The following is a 23,617-nucleotide window of genomic DNA, read 5'->3' as shown; positions in this document are numbered from 1 at the left end:
GGGTGGGGCGGGGCTGGAGGATACAACAGGATAGAAAAAATGCCACTGAGGGGTGGGGCGGGGCTGGAGGATGCAACAGGATAGAAAACAAGTATCAAAGCAGTTCAGTCCCATTGTGGTTTTGCCCAACATATTTTAAACACGTCCATAAATAGCATCCCACAATCTGTGGTCTCCACATGTTTTGTGTCCTGTAGAACCCTTTGCACCCCACCCGCGCGATGTTTGCCCGATGCAAGATTACTATAGTTCCAGAAATGCTTTACTTAACTTTGTCCCTATCAAAATAACCATCATTTTAACTTTTATTTATCAGTATATACATAATGATGTATAAACTTCACGGAGACAGACTACAGTGCGTAACGTCCGTGTCTTCTCTAAGCATGGGATCAACGCACTGCTCCTTCAGGAGTTCGCACCTGAAAATATTAAATAGATAATTAGCTTAATGATAAACTAAATAATCACATCGGTTTTTCTTTTTTTTTTCGGCCGGAAGAAACACGTATTAAAATTTAAAAAAAAAGTGTTTGGTTTTTACTTGGTCAGTTGTAATATATACATTTTTATAATTGTCGTGAACCTTACTTTATATTCTCACTCGCCAATAAAATGACAAGAAAAGCGGAAATAGGGCTGGTGTTGTTTGTTGTTCCACGTTTTCTTCTGCGTTCGAACACACTTTTAAAGAATCGGCCAGTGGCCGAGTTGTTAAGGTCGCTGACTTCAAATCACTTGCCCCTCATCAGTGTGGATTCGAGCCTCACTCGGGGCGTTGAATTCTTCATGTGCGGAAGCCATCATGCTGGCTTACGGAAGGTCCGTGGTTCTACCCAGGTACCCGCACGTGATGAAATAATGCACTGAGGGGCACCTGGGGTTTCCCTTTACCATTAAAGCTGGAAAGTCGCCATCTGATCTATAATTGTTTCGGTGCGACGTTAAACCCAACAAAATAAATAAAAAATAAAGAATCGGCCAAATTTTGCTCTTGAGAATATTCTGACAAAAGCATGTAGTTTGTTTAATCACCGGAGTTTTACATAGTATACTTTCATTGTATGTCAGTAAGGCGTCAGTTAGCGGTTTGACATATTCTTACATGGTTCGAGTTCCGTCAATGCCTTAAGTACACCTTGTGACGTGATTGCGCCTGAATTACGTAATTGTCTTGACTGGCAAGTTGTTTTTGAGCGTTGCATGTTGGGTGACTGTCGTTTATATGAAATATTATATATACATTATAAAAAATAGAAAGAGAAGCATACATATTGGGATAGAACTTTCCATCTGAGCCGCAGACAACGCTTAGGTTTTGTCCACAGTCAACGGATCCCTTATATTGGCAGAAGACGGAGCCAAGAATACTCTGTGCAGACATCGCTGTTGAGGAAGTAGTGAAGGCTGATAATGTAGACGTCGTTGCAGATGGCTGTGTGGGGACTAAAGTCTGTTTACTTATACTTCCGCTTCCGGATGTAATTGCAGTCATCGTTGGCGAACCGGAGGTAGATTGTGTTGTGGAAGTCTTAGAACTGAAGGAACTCGTGACACAAGGTCCATATCTTGCGATTGTAAGGGGGTTTGTAAGCATGTGATTTACGTAAGTGCCATGGAGTACCACTCTACATCGAGCTTTTGCGAAACGACAACTGCAAAAAATAATTATTTCCACAAGTAAATAAATAAACTAACGGTGCTAAAGAAAGTAAAATCAGCAATCAGACGAGTGTAGTCAGCCTTGCCTACATTTGAGATTACCAGAAAAGGTTATTGTTACAAAAGACGTTGCAATTCAAGAATCTTCAACGGTTCGCTGGCTAACCTACAATGTCCTATTTTCAGTTAACATGGTTAAGGTACAACTCACTGGTAGTCAGTGGATGCCAAGACACGATCTAAGCAAGTAATTGACAACATTCTTTATCTTAAAGGTAGCAGACGATTAACACACAAATTGTACTGTTATTCATAAATCATTATGCTTATAAAGGTATTTTACGATGGTCAGACAACAACAACCTTCTTACAGAGCAACTTGCAATTTTCTCGTCGCTATCTACGATCAAAAAGAGTCTATGCAATATAAATCACTAGTCTTACTGATTATCGTATGTTTGTCCGTCTGATGCACAGACTTGTTCATCAACAGGTAGAATATGATCCGCACACTGCACCTTTTTGAAAGTATGACACAGATGTCTGTCAAAGTACATGCCGATATTTTCTATAGCTGCATTCACAAGTTCGCAATCATGATCATGGCAGTCATGATAATTATGATGATGATGATGGTGATGGTTACCTCTGACTTGGTGTACTTAAATGAGAAATAATATACTCTTGATTAATGGCTAGCGGGTCAACAACTAAAACTATTGCCCAAAGTCCGAAATCAGAAATTTTTATGCTCATTTCCTCTAGAAGTTTTGACGAGAAATATTTTAGCGTTAACCTATCCACAGACCAATAGTATATAAATACCATATGGCAGCGTGTGTGACATTGATATTGTCAACCCGAGGGCAGAATGTCACCCGAGGCGATAGCCGAGTGGTGACATTCTGTTTCGAGGGTTGACAATATCAATGTCACACATGCTGCCATATGGTATTTATTTTATTATACCGAACAAAACTAAACACATAAAAAAGTTTTAAAAATGTTTCTGGTTCATTTAATTCAACAGTTTCATCTTTAGCGCGTTAATCAGTTGTGTACACACTGAATAGCGACGTCATTACAATATGACACTGTGTACAAGGGACGCAATCATATGGCTAAAAACCTGAAGCAGTTATTTGCCCTTATATGACATTCAAAATATCAGCGCGGTCACATGACCTGACAGTCACTTTCGCTTGGTCACGTGTCAAAAAGAGTGAAAATGTTTCTGATAGTCAAAATATCTCCTTTTCGGGTAATGGGATTTTACCATTGTAGACAAAAGTGAGGTATAATAATACATACTATGAACAGGCATTTTAATATAAGTTCTCATTTATTCAAAAATAATGTTTTTGATTCAACAATTCTGTACCCGAAGTTTGTCTTGAACCTAACCAAAGTAAAAAAATCCTAGATGTCTCCATGGGCTGGTAAAGATAAAGAGACTACTAGAATTTATCATTTTAAAAATATTTTATTCTCCGCACCAGAGTATTTGTGATGGCTTTTTGTGATTGCAAAGTATGTCGTAAATGAATTTTGTTTTCCTTTCAAATTTTTATTTTCTATGTCTTGCCTTGCCCAAATAATGGCATCAGATATAAAAACACAAACGAGAAAAATAAGGTTCGCAAGCAGAAAACGCAGGAAAGAATTAAAAGCAGAAAAGCAAGCAATTTTGTCGGACATCACGTGGAAAAGTCCTTTCGTTTTAATTTTGATGAATGCACCTAGACGAGCATGATTTTTCATAAACTCTTAAACATGCAGCTCTCAAGTACATGTTGCTGGCTTACAAACGTTATTTCTAATGTAAGCATATCCAAATAGTTGTTCAGTGTGTTGCAATAATTGCAGTTACGGAATGATACTGGCAGTAGCTTAGCTAATGTTACGCGCAAATAACCAATCTGCACGTTTTGAAAGTCGCTCAATTCAGATGACCAACTTGCGATCAGCGCAGTAACACCTTACTTAGATTTGTTAAACACGTTAGGTAGCTGCCTCGCGCGTTTGGTATATCATTCACCAATTTTATCTTCCGACAAAATTTCAAAAGAGGGCCTTCTAAGCATAAATATTTAATAATGAAAATGGCAAAAAAAAAAAAGAAAAAAAAAAAAAAAAAAAACGTGCTTCAGATGTGTTTGAGCCGTTCTGTTTTACTTTACGTGTACATTACATTTAATAAGAAAAAAAGTGATCCACATATTTATGCAGTTATTTGAAGAAAATATTTTTAAGAATTTTTCATGAATTTTTTTTTTAATTTTCATCAAGAACGTTATTTACGTCCAATTTTACTTTTGTAAGACATTTTAATTGAATGTTAAATTAGGCCAAATTTTAATGGCCACATTTTTTTTCCTTTTAACATGTGGGTTTCACGCCCCCAAAGTCTACTGTGTTTCATTAATTGTACATCTCAGTCCTTCTTCATCATTTAACTTTAACTTTGAAGTATCATAGGAATAATCATAGGAAGCATCATATAGAGCCCATATTCCTGATTAGACATTTTTCAGAATAATGGTCTTGATAACACTTGTGTAAATGGTGTAAAGTTGAATTCCATCTGTTTTTCATCGGCAATTTTAATGCGTGACTAAACCACATAAGGTCTTTTTAAATAATTCACAACCTATGTTTTGTAAAATAAATACGGCCAGACCTGTCTATGAAGACCACCCTTGGGAGAGCAAAAATGTGGTCTTTATTGGGAGGTGGTCTTTATTCAAAGGTTAAGATACACTGTAAATATTAAATGGGAAACAAAACATGTGGTCATTAGAGCCAGATGGTCTCAGTTCAGAGGTGGTCTCTAACACAGGTTTGACTTTACTACATATAATTTCACAGCTACTACAAAGTAAAATAATTTAAATTCCGATCTACTTGTTTTTGAAAAAATAATGGAGAAATTTAGAAGTTATGAGTAAGTGTTGCACGATCACTATTTTAAGTAAATTCATTTTAAAGCTATCCGGATATTCTTAGAATTTGAATTGAACAAATCAAAACGTGACAAAGAACACTTTTCTTCAAATAACATAAGCAACATCTTTTAAACAAAATGTGTTTTAAAAGTCTATACTTAGGGGAAAGGTTAGGAGGTTAGGATAAAAATTACGAACCTTTGTTAAACAACCCCTGGAGACAAGTGTGTTTAAGCTCTTGACTTGTCTGACGCTGAAATCTTTAATCATTCTTTGCCTTAATTCATCAAACGCCCCGGATTGTCTGATTAGAAATATATTTCATGAACTTAGTTTAAATGTACATTTAAAATATACCTGTTACCACCAGCAGAAGAACAAAATAAACATGTCTCTCCATAGCTCTGAAATCGTATACGTACACCACTTATTCAAAGATAAGGAGTCCTATATAAGAAAAGAAAACACTTATTTACATGTAAAAGAGATAACGAAAATGCGATGTACATTTGACATACACAATTTAGTATTTCACTTAAATGTACATCAAAGTAGGAACTAAAACAATTCCCAATTTCGAAAATGGTGTTCCACTTTTCTCAATTTATTATCACAGCAGCGTTGTTTGTGCCGTGTGGTGGCCGTAAAAAGTCTCCCCGCACATTCAGTCAGGGCTGTTGTATTTCGATCTTCTCAGATCGTTCAACACGTCTTTTATGTCGTGTTATTGGTACTGTTTAGTTTCTCAACATGACCATTTCGGCCTGGGTGGTTCCAATACTCCAGCTTTCATAGCCTTGGGTATTGTATAATCACCCCTTGGATATGGTGCCTGCTTTTTAATTTTGTCTTTTGACAGTTCCTGTGATACGCAGGCTCCATAACCTCAGATCCCCTTCCTAAATTCCAGTTTGTTTAGTTCTGCCCATTGTTTTCTCGTTTGGGGCAAACCCATTATTTTATCTATCTGGGGACCAAACGCCGCTCTTCATGGAATTACACGCCTCAACACGTGTATCATTCAAGGTTCCATGTTCACCGCCGTTTGAATACATCTGCGGATGTTTCTAAATTGCTTTTTGTACTTTTAGCATGTGTGAATGTTGAGTTCTGCTCAACCCGGGGCTAGAGGGCGTGGACGGTAGCATGCATTTCCACTACCGTTCATGAACAGGCTCAATCAAACCGAGCCTGCAACATTTTCGTTTTTGTCGTGTTGAGCGACCTGTGAAGTTTCCACTTTTCTCAATTAAGCAGACAAACACATAAAAACCACACACTGCTGCTTCTTTTAGCTTTTGTTGATTATGCAATATCTCAGCTATGATTCGAATCCCAAATTATTATGACAAAGAGCAAATATTCAATTTTTATACGCCCGAATGCACATATTATGTTATGCCGCCTGTGTTCGTCCGTCCGTCCGTCCGTTAGCAATTCCGTGTCCGCTATGTAACTCTTGAACCCCTCGAAGGAATTCGAAGACACTTGGCACAAATGTTCACCACATCAAGACAACGTGCAGAGCGAATGTTTCAGATGGCTATTTCCAGGTCAAGGTCACACTTAGGTGTGAAAGTTCATATGACTTTGTTTTGTGTCCGCTCTGTAACTCTTGAACTGTTTGAAGGATTTAAAAAAAACTTGGCACAAATTTTCAACACATCAAGACAACGTGCAGAGCACGTTTTTTTTCGGATTGCTGACCGTCCGTCTGCCTGTCAGTCCGTCCGTTAGCAATTTTGTGTCCGCTCTGTAGCTCTTGAACCTCTTGAAGGATTTCGAAGACACTTGGCTCAAATGTTTAATACATCGAGGTGACGAGCACAGCATATGATTTGGATGGCTTGCTTCAAGGTCAAGGTCACACTTAGAAAGGTCATATGGCTTTGATACCTTGAAGGAAATATATCGGGAAAGAAAGATTCAGAATCAGGTGACTATGAATTATGCAAATTCTTGCATATCTGTATAGTTTAGATGTATTGTTTAGTGGGCATAGCAGATACTACAACACAAGAAAGTATTTTCTCATATTCTGCAGCAGATTTTTTTCTATTATCTAATTGTTGTTGTCTCTGTCCACAGTGTATGTGGCTGCCATATAGATTAACGTGAATACCAAAATATTCTTTTTATTTTCTCTGCTTGCAACAGTGCTCAAAATTAGTAGCCAACTTAAGCAGTTTAGGCATTTTTATGAACACTGTCAGTATTACTTTTTCCTGCACCTACATACACATACCAGTGACTTACCTCCTAGAGTATGCCTTAATAACTTTAAAATCAATTTGATGTGTTCAGTTGACGTAGCATGAAAGAAACTATTCACAATTCATAACATTTATAAGAAGCCACTGAATAGCATTCTATACCTGTTAAATTGGACAGGATAACTTTACATTAGGGCATGCTAGATAACTAGTATTATAAACAGTAATATATGTAAACAGGACCTTTAGCTGCATGTGTTTGTTTGCTTTATCATACTTTTGTATATTGCTGAATTGTATAATGTACTAATTGTTGCTAAACATTTTAATTCAACGTTATAAACTAGTTAAAGGTCTAGATAATGTAAAATCTCAAGAAAATTATCAAGAATTTTGTTCTGCTAAATATAAATAATTAACGCATAAAGTATGTTAAATTGTTGTTTATGTTTAATATTTAATTTTCCAGATCATGAATGTGCAGTTATAACTGAAATAAAAGCATTTCAGAATACATCCCTGACGAGGCTTATGGTAGACAAAAAGACCCTGAGTAATACAAAACCGAGATTACTACGTTTCTATCCGTGGCTGGACGTAGCTATCCGCGCCGTATGTGTGACTGAGGCATAAGAAAGAACAGGAACGGCTTAGAAGAGAGAATCCAGGAATAACAGAAAACCGGTAAATAAAAAAAGGGTATAAATTCATTTTGCAAGGGTGTTCACTGCTTTTTTATTTGACCAGCATGATACTATTTTCAACGTATAATTTGAAATCTTTACATGACTTCCTGTTGATTTTCTTTTACTGAGTAGTAATAGTAAATAAAAACCCTTTAAAAGGAGCAGAATGATCAAAACAGAAGAGAGAGTGGTCAGACTGCTATCCCGTGCAGACAGAGACAGTCTCCTGTGACATCTTGCTCCCCACAAGTCCCATCTAGTATAAGGTTTAGCATTGCCAATTGATATCTTATATATTTGTACATTTACTTTTTTAAACCAGTTGACTTTACTTGGACCTTGAAATATGCATATAATTATTGTGTACAAAATCAACAGATGACTGCTGACCATCTTGGATCACTAAAAAATAATTATGGAATTCATGTTGACAGATTATGATAATACACAGACACGAAGTTTCTAAACCTAGTTTTCATTATACATGTATATTTCCTGATCACAGTCACATTTTTATTTAGTTGCAGATATCGACATCACATTCATGCAGTCGAGGAAGTCTGCTGGCCTTAGTTGGACATGATTATAGTGAGATACCAGATGACATAATTGATGCAGCTTTGAATCTTATGAAACTCCATCATCATGGACCTGATTCAGAATACATAAGAATCTATAGTCCTGCTCATCTCCATTTCTTGACAAGCCATCCTTTTGAGTTCAGCTGTTACCTGTCAATAAGAAGTCACTACACATTCATCCATTGACTGGACACTGGGTGACATCCTTCTATGATAGTACAATACAACAGTTGAATGTGTGTGATTCAATCAAATCACTACAACATTTAATAGAAGTATGTGAACTATTGCGTGTCATATATCAGAATGACATTATGAATAGACTAATCTATGGGAATGTTACACAGCAATCTATAACCCATATGTGGAATCATGTCTATTGCATTTGCTTTCTCCTCCTTGTTAGGAAATAATCCTATTATATCACTTATGACATTGGAAAAGGTAGAAAAGAGCATTTAAAACAATGTTTACTTAATGCTCAGATGCTACCCTTCCTAAAGGCTAATAGGATCTACAAAATATAAGATCTACAAAATACCAAGGGAATAAACTCGTTCAAACTAAGTTAAATAATACAAACTGTAGTGTGAACTGTAAAAGAATAAGAGCAAAATCTTGCCTGAACAGTAAAACAAGCAGTACAGGGAATAGTGAGCTGGGAACTGCAGAGAAAAATGCAAGCCATTTGATAGAGCAACTGTACCGAAGGGTTACAGAATACCAAAATAAATGAGCCATCAAGAAAAAACACCCTTTTATAAAGAAACAGTTGATAGCAGATAAACAGAAATCAAAACCTGAGCTTAAAAGACAATATATGAAAGACTTAATGGCAAAGAAAAGAGTTGACCCAGAATTTAATGAAGCGTAAAAAATTCGTGATAGAAACTAAAAAAAAATACGGATTAACATTAATTATAAAAGTGCGGAAAAGTGCCGAGAAACGATCTCAAAAAAGGGGAAAAGAGCAGATGCTGAATATACGGTAAAAAGGGGAAAAGAGAAGACACTGAATATAGAAACAGAAAATTACCGCGAAACACTCTGTAAAAAAAGGAAAAGAGAAGACAATTAATTCAGGATGACAGAAAAGTGTCGTGACAGAGCTGCCCGTACAAAAAAACAGGAATGATATTAGATACAGAAAAGCAGAAGAGTGCCGTGAAACAGTTGCTTAAAAGAGGAAAAGAGAAAACAATGAATTCAGGATGACAGGAAAGTGTCGTGATAGAGCTGCTCATACCAAAAAGAAAAAAAGAAAAAGAATAACATTGGATACAGAAAAGCCGAAAAGTGTCGTGAAACAGTTGCTAAAGAGGAAAATAGAGGGCAGTGAATATAGAAACACAGAAAAGTCCCACGAAATATTCAGTAGAAAGAGGGAAAATATCAGGATGATGGAAAAGTGCCGCGATAGAACTGCCCGTATGAAGAAATGGGATGAAGCTAAGTATAGAAAATCTGAAAAGTGTCGTGAAACAAATGAAAGAAAGAGAAAGCGAGAAGATACTCAATACAAACAACCGGAGAGACAACAGAGACAGAAAAGGAATCGAGAATCTTGTAAACATATTTCATAAAACTGGTGGAAGAAGGACAAGTGTATGTTTGTACAAGTTGCAGTCAGAAATATTTTCTAAACGAACAACATCGTTACCAATATTTTACCGGACCATTACATGTTCTGCCATACTGTCCCGTACTTAAAATATTCTGAAAAAAATTGCCCCCCCCCCCCTTCGAAAATGAATGCCATTTGTAAAGAAATAAAAATAAACAATTGCTGAAAACTGTGTTCCACCTAGTTATGTAAAATTTCAACACTCGCACGCTATTACAAATGCATCAAAATGAACATGTGTAACATTTCCTTAAAAATGGTGAGTTTTTAAAGGTGCTTGACTGTCCGGAAGTGGGCCCTTTTGGGCAGTCTTTTTCCGGAATTCAATGTTTATATCAGTATACTGACACTTGTTTTGTAGAGTAATATACACGCTATCATTACAAAAACTACAAAACATGTGTCGGTATACTGATATAAACATTGAATTCCGGAAAAAGACTGCCTAAACGGCCCCACTTCCGGACAGTCAAACGCAACGTAGACTAAAGTATAAGCATCACGTCTTTAGTATAAAATTTATATAAGACCAGAACTAGTCAGAAATTGTGCAAAGTACTCTCAAGAAAACCATTGTACAAAAATTATATCACACTGAAATGAATGGCAGATTGACACTGTCCTCAACAAAGCAACAGTTATGGAACTGATATCCACAACAGGTGAGCTTGATGATAGACCAGGTGTTGAAACTCCGTCTGATCGTAGTTTTGAAAATCATTCTGACCTTATGCATGACAAAAACCCAGAAGATGAATGGAGTGGAATTGATGAAAACGACGTAATGTCGGGCATGTCAGACACAATGTTATCTTCACAATATTATATAGAACCAAATGAAAGGGCTGTCATATACGACTTTGCACCTGGAGAAGGAAAAGTTCCAGTAAGTGTTTTTAATGAGAAAGACTCTGAATAGCTGGCTTTTCAAAAAAAAAATTGCGGTGAACGTCACCCAACTAGTGCAGAAAGGCTTGTATATTATCAAACATTATACTATGTGGACCTGTAACGAAGTTTGTAAAGCCCTTTCCTTTTTATTGAACAACATTTACATCAGGTTTGGGAATGCAGTTTTAGACAAGTTGTTGGTATTCCCATGGGAACAAATTGTGCACCCCTTGTCGCAGATTTGTTTTTATATTGTTATGAAAGAGACTTTATGTTGAGCCTTTCTCCAGATACGCAAGCAGATATTATAACTGCATTTAATAATACATCACGCTATCTGGATGATATTCTTAATATGGATAATCCGTTTTTGGTCATTTGGTGGGTACTATTTATCCTAGGGAGCTTCAGTTAATTAAAACTAACAATTCGGATACTGCTGCTTCATTTTTAGATTTACATCTCTCTATTTATGACAATATTATACATATCAAAATTTATGACAAGAGGGATGATTTTAATTTTAGTATTGTAAATTTTCCCCATTTGGATGGGGATGTACCTCAGGCTACAGTTTATGGGGTATATATTTCTCAATTAATTCGGTGTGCCAGAGCGTGTAGTCATGTCAAGCATTTCAATGAACGTAATCAATATATTACAAGTAAACTTCTTCACCAAGGCTACCGTTATTACAAATTGCGTAAATATTTTACTAAATTTTATTATCGTAATTCTGATTTAGTTTTAAAATTCAATATTTAAAGACACTTCTTCGAGAAGGTATTTCTAAACCCGTTTTTTATGGGGATGTGGTTTACAAACTTCGTAAGATCTTGGGTCATGGTAATTTTCCAAATGTATTTGGAAAGATTATCAAACGTTTTATTAAAAGAGGTTACGACCCAACTGTTTTGAGACATACCGCATGTTTAGTGTTAAAAAAAACAAAGAAAAATATCAAACAGGGAGTGCCACGCACCAAAAGAGTTGGACACTACGCTTCCCTCTTTGTTTGCGTCTGACGGAAGAGGGGAAGGACTCTATGATGAACAGTTTTTAAATCCTACCAGGACTGAACTGTTTTGATATTTGTCTTCTGACCTGTTTCGTCGGGCCCTTAAGGGTGTTTCTCTTGTTGCTCTGTCTTCTGAAAAGGCATTGAGTACATACGTTTTTGGTTCTTAAGGTTTGCTTTTTATATATTTATACACGAGCATTTTTGTGTTTTACATGCCATGCCTTTTTGTTTCCATTACGTGTGTTAGAGATTCACCTGGAGGGGATTACTTTTATTTACACTGTCCCATGTCTTTGGAACATGGTGGGGGTAAGAGTGAGGTTGGGTGCGCACCATAAACCGGTTTAAGCTCCCCAGTGGTGTTTTTGCCACTGACCGTTCCAAGGCGGTGCCCCACTGTGTTCCTTTGTTTGTTCGTTTTGTCCTTGTGTGTTGACTTTGTGTGCGCGCGTGTGTGTATGCTTATTGTTCGTCTTGTCCTTATGTGTTGGCTTTGAGTGTGTGTGTGTGTGTGTGTTGTTCGTTTTGTCCTGATGTGTAAGCTTTGAGTGTGTGTGTGTGTGTGTGTGTGTGTGTGGTGCACGCGTTTGCGTGCTGGGGGGTTCGTTTTGAGGAGGCTGCGCTTTTGGTGCGTGGCATTCCCTGTTTGATATTTCTCTTTGTTTTTTTGTTTTCGTCTCCTTTGGAGAAATAGTTAGTAGTTAAGTCTGAGTTACGGAAGGTAGACAGAAGAGCAGCACGCTTAACTGATTATATTTTTTTCAAAGCCAGAAATATTCAGATGAAAGTATTCACTGGTCACCACCATACTTTGAAAAGTTGAGCAAAGACCTTTTTGTTATGATACGACAACAAGGAGCTGCTACTTACTTTGTGATACTGTCTGCAGCTGAAACAAGATGGACGCATCTCTTAGCCATACTTGGAAAAGTTGTTGACAAAAAAGAATACACAATAAGAGGTAACAGCTGCATTTACATAGGAAGATAAGTGTCGTCAGATCCACTTTGACCCTGTCACCTGTGCTAGACACTTTTACTATTCAGTGAATAAGTTTCTCAATGAGTTTTGAGTTTTTCTTAACTCAAGCATCTCCACTACACCAAAGTGAAGACTGCTTTTTCAGAGTCAATACCAACACCGTGGGATCACCCCATATACACATGGTTATTTGGTGCAAAGATGCTCTTTCCAATGGCACAGACACTGAGCAAAAATCTGTAAATTTGTAGACAACTTCTTCACTTGTTCATTGCAAAAAGAAAATGGCCCAATGTATGACCTTGTCAAACTCCAAATACATAGGCACGGTCACACATGTCAAAAGAACAAGCAAAAGCAGTGCGGATTTGGTTTCCGGAAACCACTACTTGAAAAAACTGTCATGATACTTGAACCACTATCTGAAGCAGAGTTTACCAAAACTGATATTGCCACTCATAAAGCAACATGGAAGATCATCTATGCTGCCTTGAATGAAAAAGATGACTCAGAACCAATCACATTCATAGACTTCCATAGAAAACAGAATGTAAGAGAGGAACAGCATATATCTGCAATCAAGTCTTCCATCAAATGGCAAACAGTCTTTCTGAAACGCTCATATGCAGAGACACGTGTCAACGTGTTTATGACCAAAAGTCAGCGAGGTATGGGTGAGTTGCTGAGAAAAGTCACACAAGAAGCCATCAAGTGGGACACTGACATCAGACAACAAGTAAAGAATGTTGGAAATAAGTTTGTTGAAATTAGTGCATAGGAAACTGTCTACATATGTCTACAGTTACCAATGAAAGAAGCATATAGACATGTTATATTTATCAACACTAGTCCGCCAGAGGAAAGAGTAACATTACTAAAACCAAAGCATGTACCTAAGTAGGTATTCTGAGAGACCAGAGAGTTTGGAAAGTGTGACACTTGCTTCGTTTTATGAAGAGGTGAAAGAACACTATGAGCCAAGAAGTGGAAAGCTTATTAAAACTACAGTGGACAATTTACTACCAGAACCTGAAGCTGTATTAATGAAGATCGGGATGAAAACGTTTCTTCAGAAACCACCACTATCACAGCTTCTAACATTAAAACATCCTCAAAGGTAAGAAAATATAGAACAAGTATTAGAGGGCATAATTATCATCAAATCTGTTAACTTCAACCCAGATGTTGACTCAGAAAAATACTACAGAGAGCTTGTGATGTTGTACGCTGCGAGGAGGGAGGGATAAATGTTATCTACAGCATGGTTGTTCTACTTTCTATGACAAATTTAAACAATTCCAAAATCAAAGTAAAAATTGTAGACAGAACTTCGAACATATGCTGCTGTAGTACATGAAGCACAAAAAGTACTCAGTACAGAATAAGATCTAGAAGATTTCTGGAATGAAATTGCACCAGCAACTGAACATGACAATTTAAATGATAAAGACGGACAGGTACCTATGCAAGATGCTGGCATTTAACATTGCTAGAGACCTTGGCTTGCCAAGTTCCACGTCAAAAGATAATCTCCATGAATTCCATGAGCTGCCTGATGAACAAAATAGAGAGCTTATGAAATCATCCCTCAACAGTGAACAGATAGAGTTTTTTGTGACACCAGTCAACATTTGAAAACTTCTGACGAACCAATATTTATATATTTGGATGGAGGAGCTAGTGTGGGAAAAAGTTTCATTGTTCGACTCCAGATAGCATTGAAATACTTGAATAAACAGGTTGGTGATGACTTTGGTACTAGGGGTTTCTTCCTCAGGCTCCAACAGGAAAAGCAGCAATACACAACGTATTGAAAGTTCCCTCTAACAGTAAGTTAGAATACAAACCTCTTAGATATGGACAATTAAATACATTGCGTAATGAGATTGGCAGTGTAAAACGTATATTCATCGATGAAATATAAATATTAAGTTTCAGAACGATGAATGATTCACAAGAGGTTAATGGAAGTCATGCAGAATCAAAAACCATTTGGGGGTGTATCAGTATTTATGGTTGGGGATCTGTTTCAGCTTGCACCAGTCTCGGACTTCTACATATTTATTCAACCACAAACTGGGATTTTTTGCCAGTAACAACCAATATATGGACAGATCTGTTCAAGATTATGAGACAGGTTGAAAGCAAACGATTCGCTGAACTTCCCAATAGACTCAGAGAGGACACCAAACTACTGATGATATTAACATTCTCAAGAATAGAATAATTAAGAGAGACGCCCCCAACTACCCATATGATCATTCACACCTAACTAATGTACACAAACCGAAGTGTGGAGGCACACAACAGCCAGGTGATCTTGAGGTCACAAAACCAAGCAGTCACAATCAATGCTAAAATAGTGTTGTTGGCTCAACTTCTCTAAATATGCGCCAGAGAATTTTGCAGAATTTAAGAAAAAATCTTGAGAAAAATTGTCAATTGTCCAATGTTGTTGTTGTTTGTATAGGCATCTACTGCGATCCGACTATAAATATGAACACAGCAATTGGCCTTACTAATTGGGCTTACTGTCAAGTTATGAAAATAGATATTGACAACTCTATCACATATGCATCGCATACAATATGGGTCAAATTCCTGGATACGTATACATCAACGGGAACAGCTCTCCGTACAGATAATCCAAAATTGTATAAGGCTGGCTAAGATTAAAGCAGGGCACCAATTCAACCGGTGCTTAAAGAATTTTAGGAAGGAAAAAATGTCGAGCCCAGATTCAAATATATCAACTTCGACTAAGGCCAGCTCATGCAAAATCAATACACAGAGCTCAAGGGGATACGCTAGATGTTGCTGTTATAGATCTGACAATGTCACGGCGAATAAACCACATTTTAATATGTTGCTCTCAGTCGGCTGCATTCACTTGATGGTATGCATATCACCTACCTACAAGAAATGAAATATCTGTCGACAAACGAGTACAAATCGAAATGACAAGGCTGAGCAACACACACTCATCGACCCCAAAGTGAGGAACAACTGCCATTCAAACTTCCATTTGTTAATGCCAAATCTCTTAACAGACACATAGTGGATTTATGAATTGACAGAAATATGCAATCAGCTGATGTTATTTGTTTTTGTGAAACTAGGTATGACAGTAGGGATTCCTTAAATAACACATCTCTTCAAGATTTCACCGAATACAGGCAAGATAACCAACGTTCAGCTGCAACACAACGATCACCATATGGACTGCCCATTTATTTAAAATCCAGTTTCACACTTGGTCCCTGTATTGAATCCATGGATGTAGAAACAATAGTCTTCAGTGTATAACAGGTTGATTTTGCCCCACAACGCAGTACACACTATGACGTTCTATCTTTGAGAGAATGATCTGAAAAAGTTTCAGTCGGAAATATTTATCGTGTTCAAACCAGATAGGAATTTATCAAAATTTCTGACGTTTCATATTCTTATTCACATCTTTTGCAATATTATTACATATATATTTGCAGCTGATATTTTCACACATACGTATATACATTTTTTACATAAATGATTTTAGATATGCCTAGATTTTTACATAATGTGCTTTACATTTTTGCATAAATGATTTTAGATATGCTTTACATTTTTACATACATGATTTAAGTTATGCTTTACAATTGGCGTTTTCAATATAACTTCTTCTCGGCGTTATATATGACCATTTTGTGTCGATTCGTCGTAAAACCCAACTCACTCACTCGGTGTATAACAGAGGCCTGATGTTTTTATTGCTTTCATATATAAATCTCCGACGGTTTCAAGTAAGGAACTACTACATCTTCTACAACACATACAAACCAACCAAATACGTCAAGTCGTCAAAAGTTGTCTTAATTGGAGACTTTAACATAGATTGGGCTGGTTAATCTTCTGAAAAGAATGAGCTTGAGAAATTCATGGTCCACACACTGCAATACAGCTAGGCAATCACAAGGCCAACTACTGATTACAACACAGCAATCGACCTCATCTTCACTAACATCGAAACATACCAGTCCAAATATTTTAAAGACAGGGAACCATAAGAAGCAAACACATTTTAAAAGAAGAAAAGTTGCATTGAATTATGAAAATCTTTAGTTAGAATTTATCATTGTCCTCAACTCTTTTGTCGTTAAATTGAGGTATTCATGTCTTTACAATACAACTGCTGAACCGGATTCCTCCGGAAAATTCGCCTTTCTGCGCGTTGTGAAACAATTTGTTATATGAAAAAAAACGCAACCGAATGACAAATTAATCTTTCTTCAAGGAGTTACAACTGGAAAACCATATATATTTTTTACAACTTCAAATACGTTTCTTTTACGTTCTTTTTGCGATCCTCATCGAAACTGTTCCAGTTTTCTGAAGATTCTGGAAGGTAGTCATGAGGTGTGCTATCAATGCCTCCTCCTGAGATTATATTTTCAATTTGAATATTGTTTGAAAATGAATTATCTTTTAATGTTTCATTCTGACACGGTTATAGGACTTATTTTTAGTATCTGTCAATAAATAATCATACATGTACAATGTACTAGCGTACTGCCTAACGGAGCTGCTACACATCAGTAGCTTTAGTAAGACTGTCATGGTAGTGTTCTAAGAAAGCGTTATCATTCCATTGACATGTATTTGATGTTTGACATTTAAAAATGAGAATGTACTAAAGATTTGAATACATATTTGTTTTGTTTTTGTTTAATCTTTAAATAATAAGACCTTCGATCAGTCGTTTTTGTAGATAACACTTGAATGCCTGTTGTTACAAAAAAAAAGAGAGTTATATTTGGTTTCTGGAGGTTTAGACTGTTTTTGCAATAATGGCGAACTGTAATGGTACAGAAGAGAAATGATTATAGAATAGTGTTTCAAAACTTTTATTTTTTAATTGGGATACATCAAACTTTGAACACTTTACATGTTAGCCTATTAGAGATGCACTACTGGAAGAAAAGTAATAACAGAAATGCAGCCGATGGTTATTTGAACCGCCATCGTCCAGTGGATGCATGCCCCCTGCACTGTCTTTGTTACCAAAGTCCTCGTCATCCCAGTGTATGAATACGTCACGCACGTGCATCCCGTGCACAGATTGACATATTCTACCGTATCGCACGAGTACGAACGGTCGTTGGGTTGGTAGTAAAAGAGGTGTTTGAGGTGATCCGTCATTTCTAAAAGTATATGAGACAGTATAAGAAAAAACGTATTTATACTATAAAACTTCATACTGAATTATTCTTAGTCGCATTGTCTTTTTCAGTCGACCATGCCGTCTGCAACACACGCATTGATGTATAGAAAATGGTAACTTAACAATTCTGAATTACATCATATATGCTGAGAGGCGGGTTTTGATTCAGTTTTACCTATCTTTAAATGTGAACACTTAAAATATATCATTAAAGCAGTTCCGTTCATTTTGACAAAAAATGTAAATGTTGTAATATTTAGCAAACGGAATTAAAAATTACCGTTTCTGATTTTGACATTTCAGTTATAAGAAATAATATGAGCCGCGCCATGAGAAAACCAACATAGTGGGTTTGCGACCAGCATGGATCCAGACCAGCCTGCGCATCCGCGCAGTCTGGTCAGGATCCATGCTGTTCGCCAACAGTTTCTCTATTTACAATAGGTTTTGAAAACGAACAGCATGGATCCTGACCAGACTGCGTGGATGCGCAGGCTGGTCTGGATCCATGCTGGTCGCAAAGCCACTATGTTGGTTTTCCCATGGCACGGCTCAAATGGTACATATTGCTGTTGATAATGCTTTGAACAAATTTATCGTATATCACCTGCAGCAGTAATAGATCCTCGTGTTTTTGTCGTAGGTACCATCTGGAAGTGTTCCACCTTTAGCGTTGCCGTTGTTAAGGTCTTCATCGTCCCAGAATACGTACCCGGTAGAAAATCCTAACATAAAAAACTGAGCATTATACACGTTCTAACTATCACAAAAAAGTATAATTTTACTACACGATACCAGCGCTGATGGTTTGGTATTTTCTGTATAATTTTTCGCTCTTTAAAGGGTTAGTACCAGCAGATTTTTGACCTCACTACGTAAACATTATTTCGCCCGTCCATTTTCTTTCAAAAAAATGATTGATCCATGAAAGCTTTGGTAGTTTTGAAATAAAGAAATAAAGTATAATTATTTATCATAAATGAAAATGATGTTTGGGAACTAACCTTGTGGACATGAACCATGTTTCAGTATACAGTATGCGCCACTTTGCCAAATCATATCGTACTGGCTTGTTCTTTCGCTGCTCTTCATACAGAAGTAAGTCTTTATGTCGCTGCTGTGAAACTCCCCTGTGATTTGAATAGCAACGAGTTTTATTTAAGAAAAACAATGTTTGAATGCAATTGAAAAGAAAGTAGTATTTGATAAAGCTTTATTCTCCCAAGTATAGAAAGAATTTATTTGTGTTCGTGTTTGATTTCGTTCAAACTGATCAAAGTTTAGAAAACCGATTACACTATGATCACCATTCAGACATCTTTTCTTCGAACTCGAATCAAACTAGCTCATTCCAACTACTTACATCGTAATACACACGAAGAGAAAAATTTACTTAACCACATCAACAAATGAATTCAGTGAATTATAAATTCTTAAAGAAATGTCCAAAGCTTTATCTCATTGACAATTAGTAACTAGGAAGCAGTGAACCAGTAGACACAAGTAATAAGAATATGTGGTTGTATATCAGTTTCTTGGATAGGTTATATAATATTGCTAAAGACAACCTCATTTTATATGAGGCAGTATTTATTCTTATTTACCTTTAAGATAAGAACCGATGTTAGCTGAGAAGGAATTTTTGGAGCGTAAATCTTCAGTATCGTATTTTCTCCATCCAGACGACCATATAGTCTTCCCACCCGGACATCCATGTGTACCTTGCATGAACCCATAGGTACCAACAGGCCACGATATGGGAACTTTTATTCCGTGGTCTATAAACAGATGTAAATGAGATATGAAACCAAAATATGTAGTCCTGTTTGGCGCCATATAACCTATACTGGGTTGGTGCGCCGTAAAACTCAAATAAACAAATAAAACACCAAAAGTTAAAAGATATGTCAATTAAACACTTATATAATCGGTTCAAGGTCGTATTTTGAGATGCGATTTTTTTTAGATATTTGGAATAAAACATATACGGTTAAAAGAAATGTTCAGCCAATGCTTCCGTGTAGATCAAAATTGATTCTTGTAGATCGAAGTTAAAGGACATTGTAACTTAAATCGTAGACCTTCATTCCATTTAAACGTATATTTCATGTTTTATATCCTTTTTGCATATTGTATTTATAGTAAGAAGACTACCTATCAGCATGGTATGAGTCGTGCCTGTTCCAGAATCTGTGTGCCTCGTATACTGGCTAAGCGCCGTCTTAATATACGTGGCATAATGTTTCATACCCGTTCCATATATGCTGTCGGAACATATTCCCTCCGCCATCAGCTCATCTACAATCTAAAATGTAAGATGTTGTTTAAGAAATAAAATTTCTAATTTAGTGATTTTTCGTTGAATAAAATCATTATTTGGAGTTCAAATGCGAAAGAATGCTATAACAATAAGCATCTGAATGACAAACAATGTTATCATGCAAGAGCAAATTACTAAATGAAATATATTATTTCGATTCTAACACGTAACAAGGATTATTTTGTACACTCTTTACGTCATCCACTTATCATTTGCTAGTTTTTTGTTAGTTTCTTTTCAAGCGCGCCGCTAGTCTTCTTTATTTGATAGGAACACAAATCGGGTTGTATTGGAATATGGAATATCGCCTAATGTTTCATTTTGACCGAGCATACGGAGCAAATAATGAATGTAAATCCTCCAAGGCAGGGACTTTGTACAACAGATAACTGAAACCCCTCTAAGGCATTACAGACAACTGCAAACCCCCAGGTGCACGGTATATGATTGAAATACTGCTAAGGCATTACACATGACTGAAATCCCTCCACCCCACTACACATGACTGTGCACCCTCAGTGGCACGACAAATGACCTCTAATACAAAACACATGATTGAAAACCCTTCACCCCACTTCACATGACTGTGCACCCTCAGCTTTGCCAGGGACGTATGTATGTATTTCTGCACAGACTGATATTTGGCATCTGCATCTTGTTTCTTCTATAATAACCTCTTCTTGTAGCATTATAGATACAATGTAATCCATAGTATGTTTAGCTCTATCAGTTTCCAACCCCAAAAGTACTGCCCCCATCAATGTACGCACTAGCTTCTCTTAGAGTTTACTCCCTTTACAAAGCGTCTGTTCAGTTACTGTAAATAACTGTGAATAAATAAGTATCGCGTGTAACTTGTGCTATTGCCCGTTTTTAGGTATTATATTAATGAGTTTTGTTAGTATCAGTCGGTTTGTTTTAACCTGATAGTTCGCAGAATTCATATAATAAACCTCGAAATCTAGTCACTAGCTTCGTACTCATCCGTACTCTGTTTGTTCGTACTCAAAATAATTCGAATGTAAAGTTGTTATTCTTAAAATAATTGTGTTCCTGTTTATCAAATTTTTTAGTTATATGCAAAATTATGTGTAATGTAACGTTTGTAATAACTAAAAATAAAAATAAGATGATCAAAAACCTTCAAATCACGCTTTTAGTAGTGTTGTCGTTGTGTGCCCCGGTTATGGATATTTAAAACATGGTTACCGTTTCCAAGAACAACAAGAATGGTAAATAAAAAATGTACCGGAATCGTCAAGTCATCACATATAAAAACAATGCATTTAGTCATCGTGTAATGATTTTTTATGCAAGAATACCGACAATACACGTTTGTTTTGTGTATTAACGCCTGCAGAAGCCCTTGGGATATGTTTGTGACCTCGACCTTCGGTCTCGGTCACAAACAATCCCGCGGGCTTCTGCAGACGTTAATACACAAAAAAACGTGTATTATCCCTACAGTGTAACCAAAATGATTGAAACTGTAAATCCTCACTGGTACAACAAATGATTGACAACTCCTTGGAACGCACTACACATGAATTTAAACCCTCGGAAGCGCAAAAAAAATGATTGGAATCATTGAATGATTGAAAGTGATGTATTGTACATGTTGCACATAGATACTCCTGACAGTCAGGGCAATATTTGACAGCTTCTTCTCTGATGTTGCCTTCTCCACACGGAGTACAGGCAATATCAAAGTCAGCATCTGATCCGTCTTTGATTGATGTAACGTCACCTCCTTCAGCCATTACACCAAGTCATTCCTGTATAACATACGAGGATCATACAATATATAATGCAACCATTTATATAATTCTTTATCACATGTTTGACGTCGCGGGAGTGTAATAAAGCCATTGCATAAAAATGATAATACATTAGTGTAATAAACCTTTGACGTCGAAAACGCAAGCAGGAATGACAAAAATTATAAGAATTAAGAATTGCTGTGTAACATTTTTCTTTCATTTATGGCCTAAATAACTCGTGCAATTGCATATCACTAGTATTGAAATGCAAACCAGATAAAAGTAATCTATATGATATTCTGAAAGATGTATCTGCTAAAACCAAGTATTGCTAAGTTGATCGTTTTCTTTTACATAGAAACATCTCTGAAATAACTCTCATCCAGCAAAGAAAGAATTTTGAAGAAAAATAATTAAAAAAAAATTTAACAAGAAGGCCATGATGGCTCTAGATTGCTCACCGGAGTTGCACTGCTTGCTTGAACAGTTTTAGAAGAAATTATGGAAATATGCAAGGAAAATGTCTGTGACATTATTATGAAATAGTATATCTTCCTAAAGGGTCAGCAGTGTCTGACGATGCTTTTAAAATTTGGCCTGCTGTTTTTGACAAGAAGATTCTTAAAGTTTCCACAACATACATATAGGGAAGAAGTGACCATACCACCTGGCGGTCATGTTTTTTTTTGATGAATCAAAATAGTTTGAACAATCTATGTAGGGGGTCACACAAGTACTATTTGTGTGAAATTATTCTAAAATCGGACAATCAGTCGGACAAGATTTTTAAAGTTTCCACAATATACATATAGGGAAGAAGTTACCACACCCACTGGTGGCCATATTTTTTGATGAATCAAAATAGTTAAATAAACTAGGTAGAGGGTCACACAAGTACTATTTGTGTGAAATGTACATAAAATCGGGCAAGCAGTTTCATACAAGAACATTTTCACATTATGCATATAAGGAAAAGTTATTACGCCCCTTGGAGGTCATGATTTTTGACGTATCGAAAAAATTGAATAATCTCGGTAGAGAGTCACACAAGGACCATTTGTGTGAAATTATTTTAAAATCGAGCCAACAGTTTCATACAAGAATATTTTAAAAGTTCCAACTATATACATATAGGGAAAAGTGACCACGCCACCTGGCAGCCATGTTTTTGACGAATCGGACACTTTTGAACAATCTTGGTAGAAGGTTAAACAAGGACCATTTGTGTGAAATTATTTTAAAATCTGACAAGCAGTTTCATACAAGAAGATTTTTAAAGTTTCCCAATACACATATAGGGAAAAGTGACCACGCCCTCTGAAGGCCATGTGTTGTTTTTGTGTGTTTTTTTGTGACGAATCGAAATAATTTGAACAATCTTAGTAGAGGGTTAAACAAGGACCATTATATGAAATTATTTTAAAATCGGACCAGCAATTTCATACAAGAAGTTTCCCGAGGTGGCCATGTTTTTTTTTTTTACAAATCTGGGTTATTTGAAAAATCTTGGTAGAGGGTTTAGTTACATAAGGACCATTTGTGTGAAATTATTCACAAACGTGCAGAACTACCTTAACAGTAACATAATTCTAGTGTCTGACCTATGTAACATTGTCATTCATGATGTCCTACCCTCCCCCACTACCACCACCCCCCCCCCCCCCCCCCCCCCCCAAAAAAAAAAAAAAAAAAAAAAAACTACCCTGTACCCTTCCTACAAAAGTTCCGGAGAC

General features: G+C 36.5%; 2 protein-coding genes across 2 annotated transcripts; both read right to left on the bottom strand.

Annotated features, from left to right (window-relative positions):
• Positions 1 to 292: 292 nt before the first annotated feature.
• On the bottom strand, positions 293 to 5,111 carry LOC123535099 (uncharacterized). Its single transcript, XM_045317643.2, has 4 exons — positions 4,965 to 5,111; positions 2,107 to 2,323; positions 1,272 to 1,655; positions 293 to 422 (listed from the first exon to the last, which is right to left on the bottom strand). The coding sequence occupies exons 1-4, from the start codon at positions 5,005 to 5,007 to the stop codon at positions 341 to 343; spliced, it is 726 nt and encodes a 241-aa protein (XP_045173578.1). The 5' UTR covers positions 5,008 to 5,111; the 3' UTR covers positions 293 to 340.
• A 12,360-nt stretch (positions 5,112 to 17,471) lies between these two features.
• Positions 17,472 to 20,135, bottom strand: LOC128547130 (uncharacterized). Its single transcript, XM_053518861.1, has 5 exons — positions 19,959 to 20,135; positions 19,409 to 19,582; positions 18,809 to 18,934; positions 18,412 to 18,529; positions 17,472 to 17,784 (listed from the first exon to the last, which is right to left on the bottom strand). Exons 1-5 carry the CDS (start codon positions 20,092 to 20,094, stop codon positions 17,532 to 17,534), a joined length of 807 nt encoding a protein of 268 aa, XP_053374836.1. The 5' UTR covers positions 20,095 to 20,135; the 3' UTR covers positions 17,472 to 17,531.
• Between the last annotated feature and the right edge of the window lie 3,482 nt (positions 20,136 to 23,617).

The sequence above is a fragment of the Mercenaria mercenaria genome, chromosome 12, assembly GCF_021730395.1.
Source record: "Mercenaria mercenaria strain notata chromosome 12, MADL_Memer_1, whole genome shotgun sequence".
In the NCBI taxonomy this organism is placed as follows: domain Eukaryota; kingdom Metazoa; phylum Mollusca; class Bivalvia; order Venerida; family Veneridae; genus Mercenaria; species Mercenaria mercenaria.
Note: the sequence above shows the minus strand (reverse complement) of the source record. Positions and strands in the feature narration are given on the sequence as shown.

What these genes read in the sequence shown, in the direction of transcription:
- LOC123535099 (XM_045317643.2), bottom strand. Translation starts at nt 5,007, where the DNA reads ATGGAGAGACATGTTTATTTTGTTCTTCTGCTGGTGGTAACAG. An exon ending in TCTTCTGCTGGTGGTAACAG is followed by an intron (nt 2,324 to 4,964) that starts GTATATTTTAAA and finishes TTCTCATTTAAG; the next exon opens with TACACCAAGTCAGAGGTAAC. An exon ending in GGAAAGTTCTATCCCAATAT is followed by an intron (nt 423 to 1,271) that starts GTATGCTTCTCT and finishes TAATATTTTCAG; the next exon opens with GTGCGAACTCCTGAAGGAGC.
- LOC128547130 (XM_053518861.1), bottom strand. Translation starts at nt 20,094, where the DNA reads ATGGCGGAGGGAATATGTTCCGACAGCATATATGGAACGGGTATGAAA. An exon ending in GACTCATACCATGCTGATAG is followed by an intron (nt 19,583 to 19,958) that starts GTAGTCTTCTTA and finishes ATCTGTTTATAG; the next exon opens with ACCACGGAATAAAAGTTCCC. An exon ending in AGGATCTATTACTGCTGCAG is followed by an intron (nt 17,785 to 18,411) that starts GTGATATACGAT and finishes ATATACTTTTAG; the next exon opens with AAATGACGGATCACCTCAAA.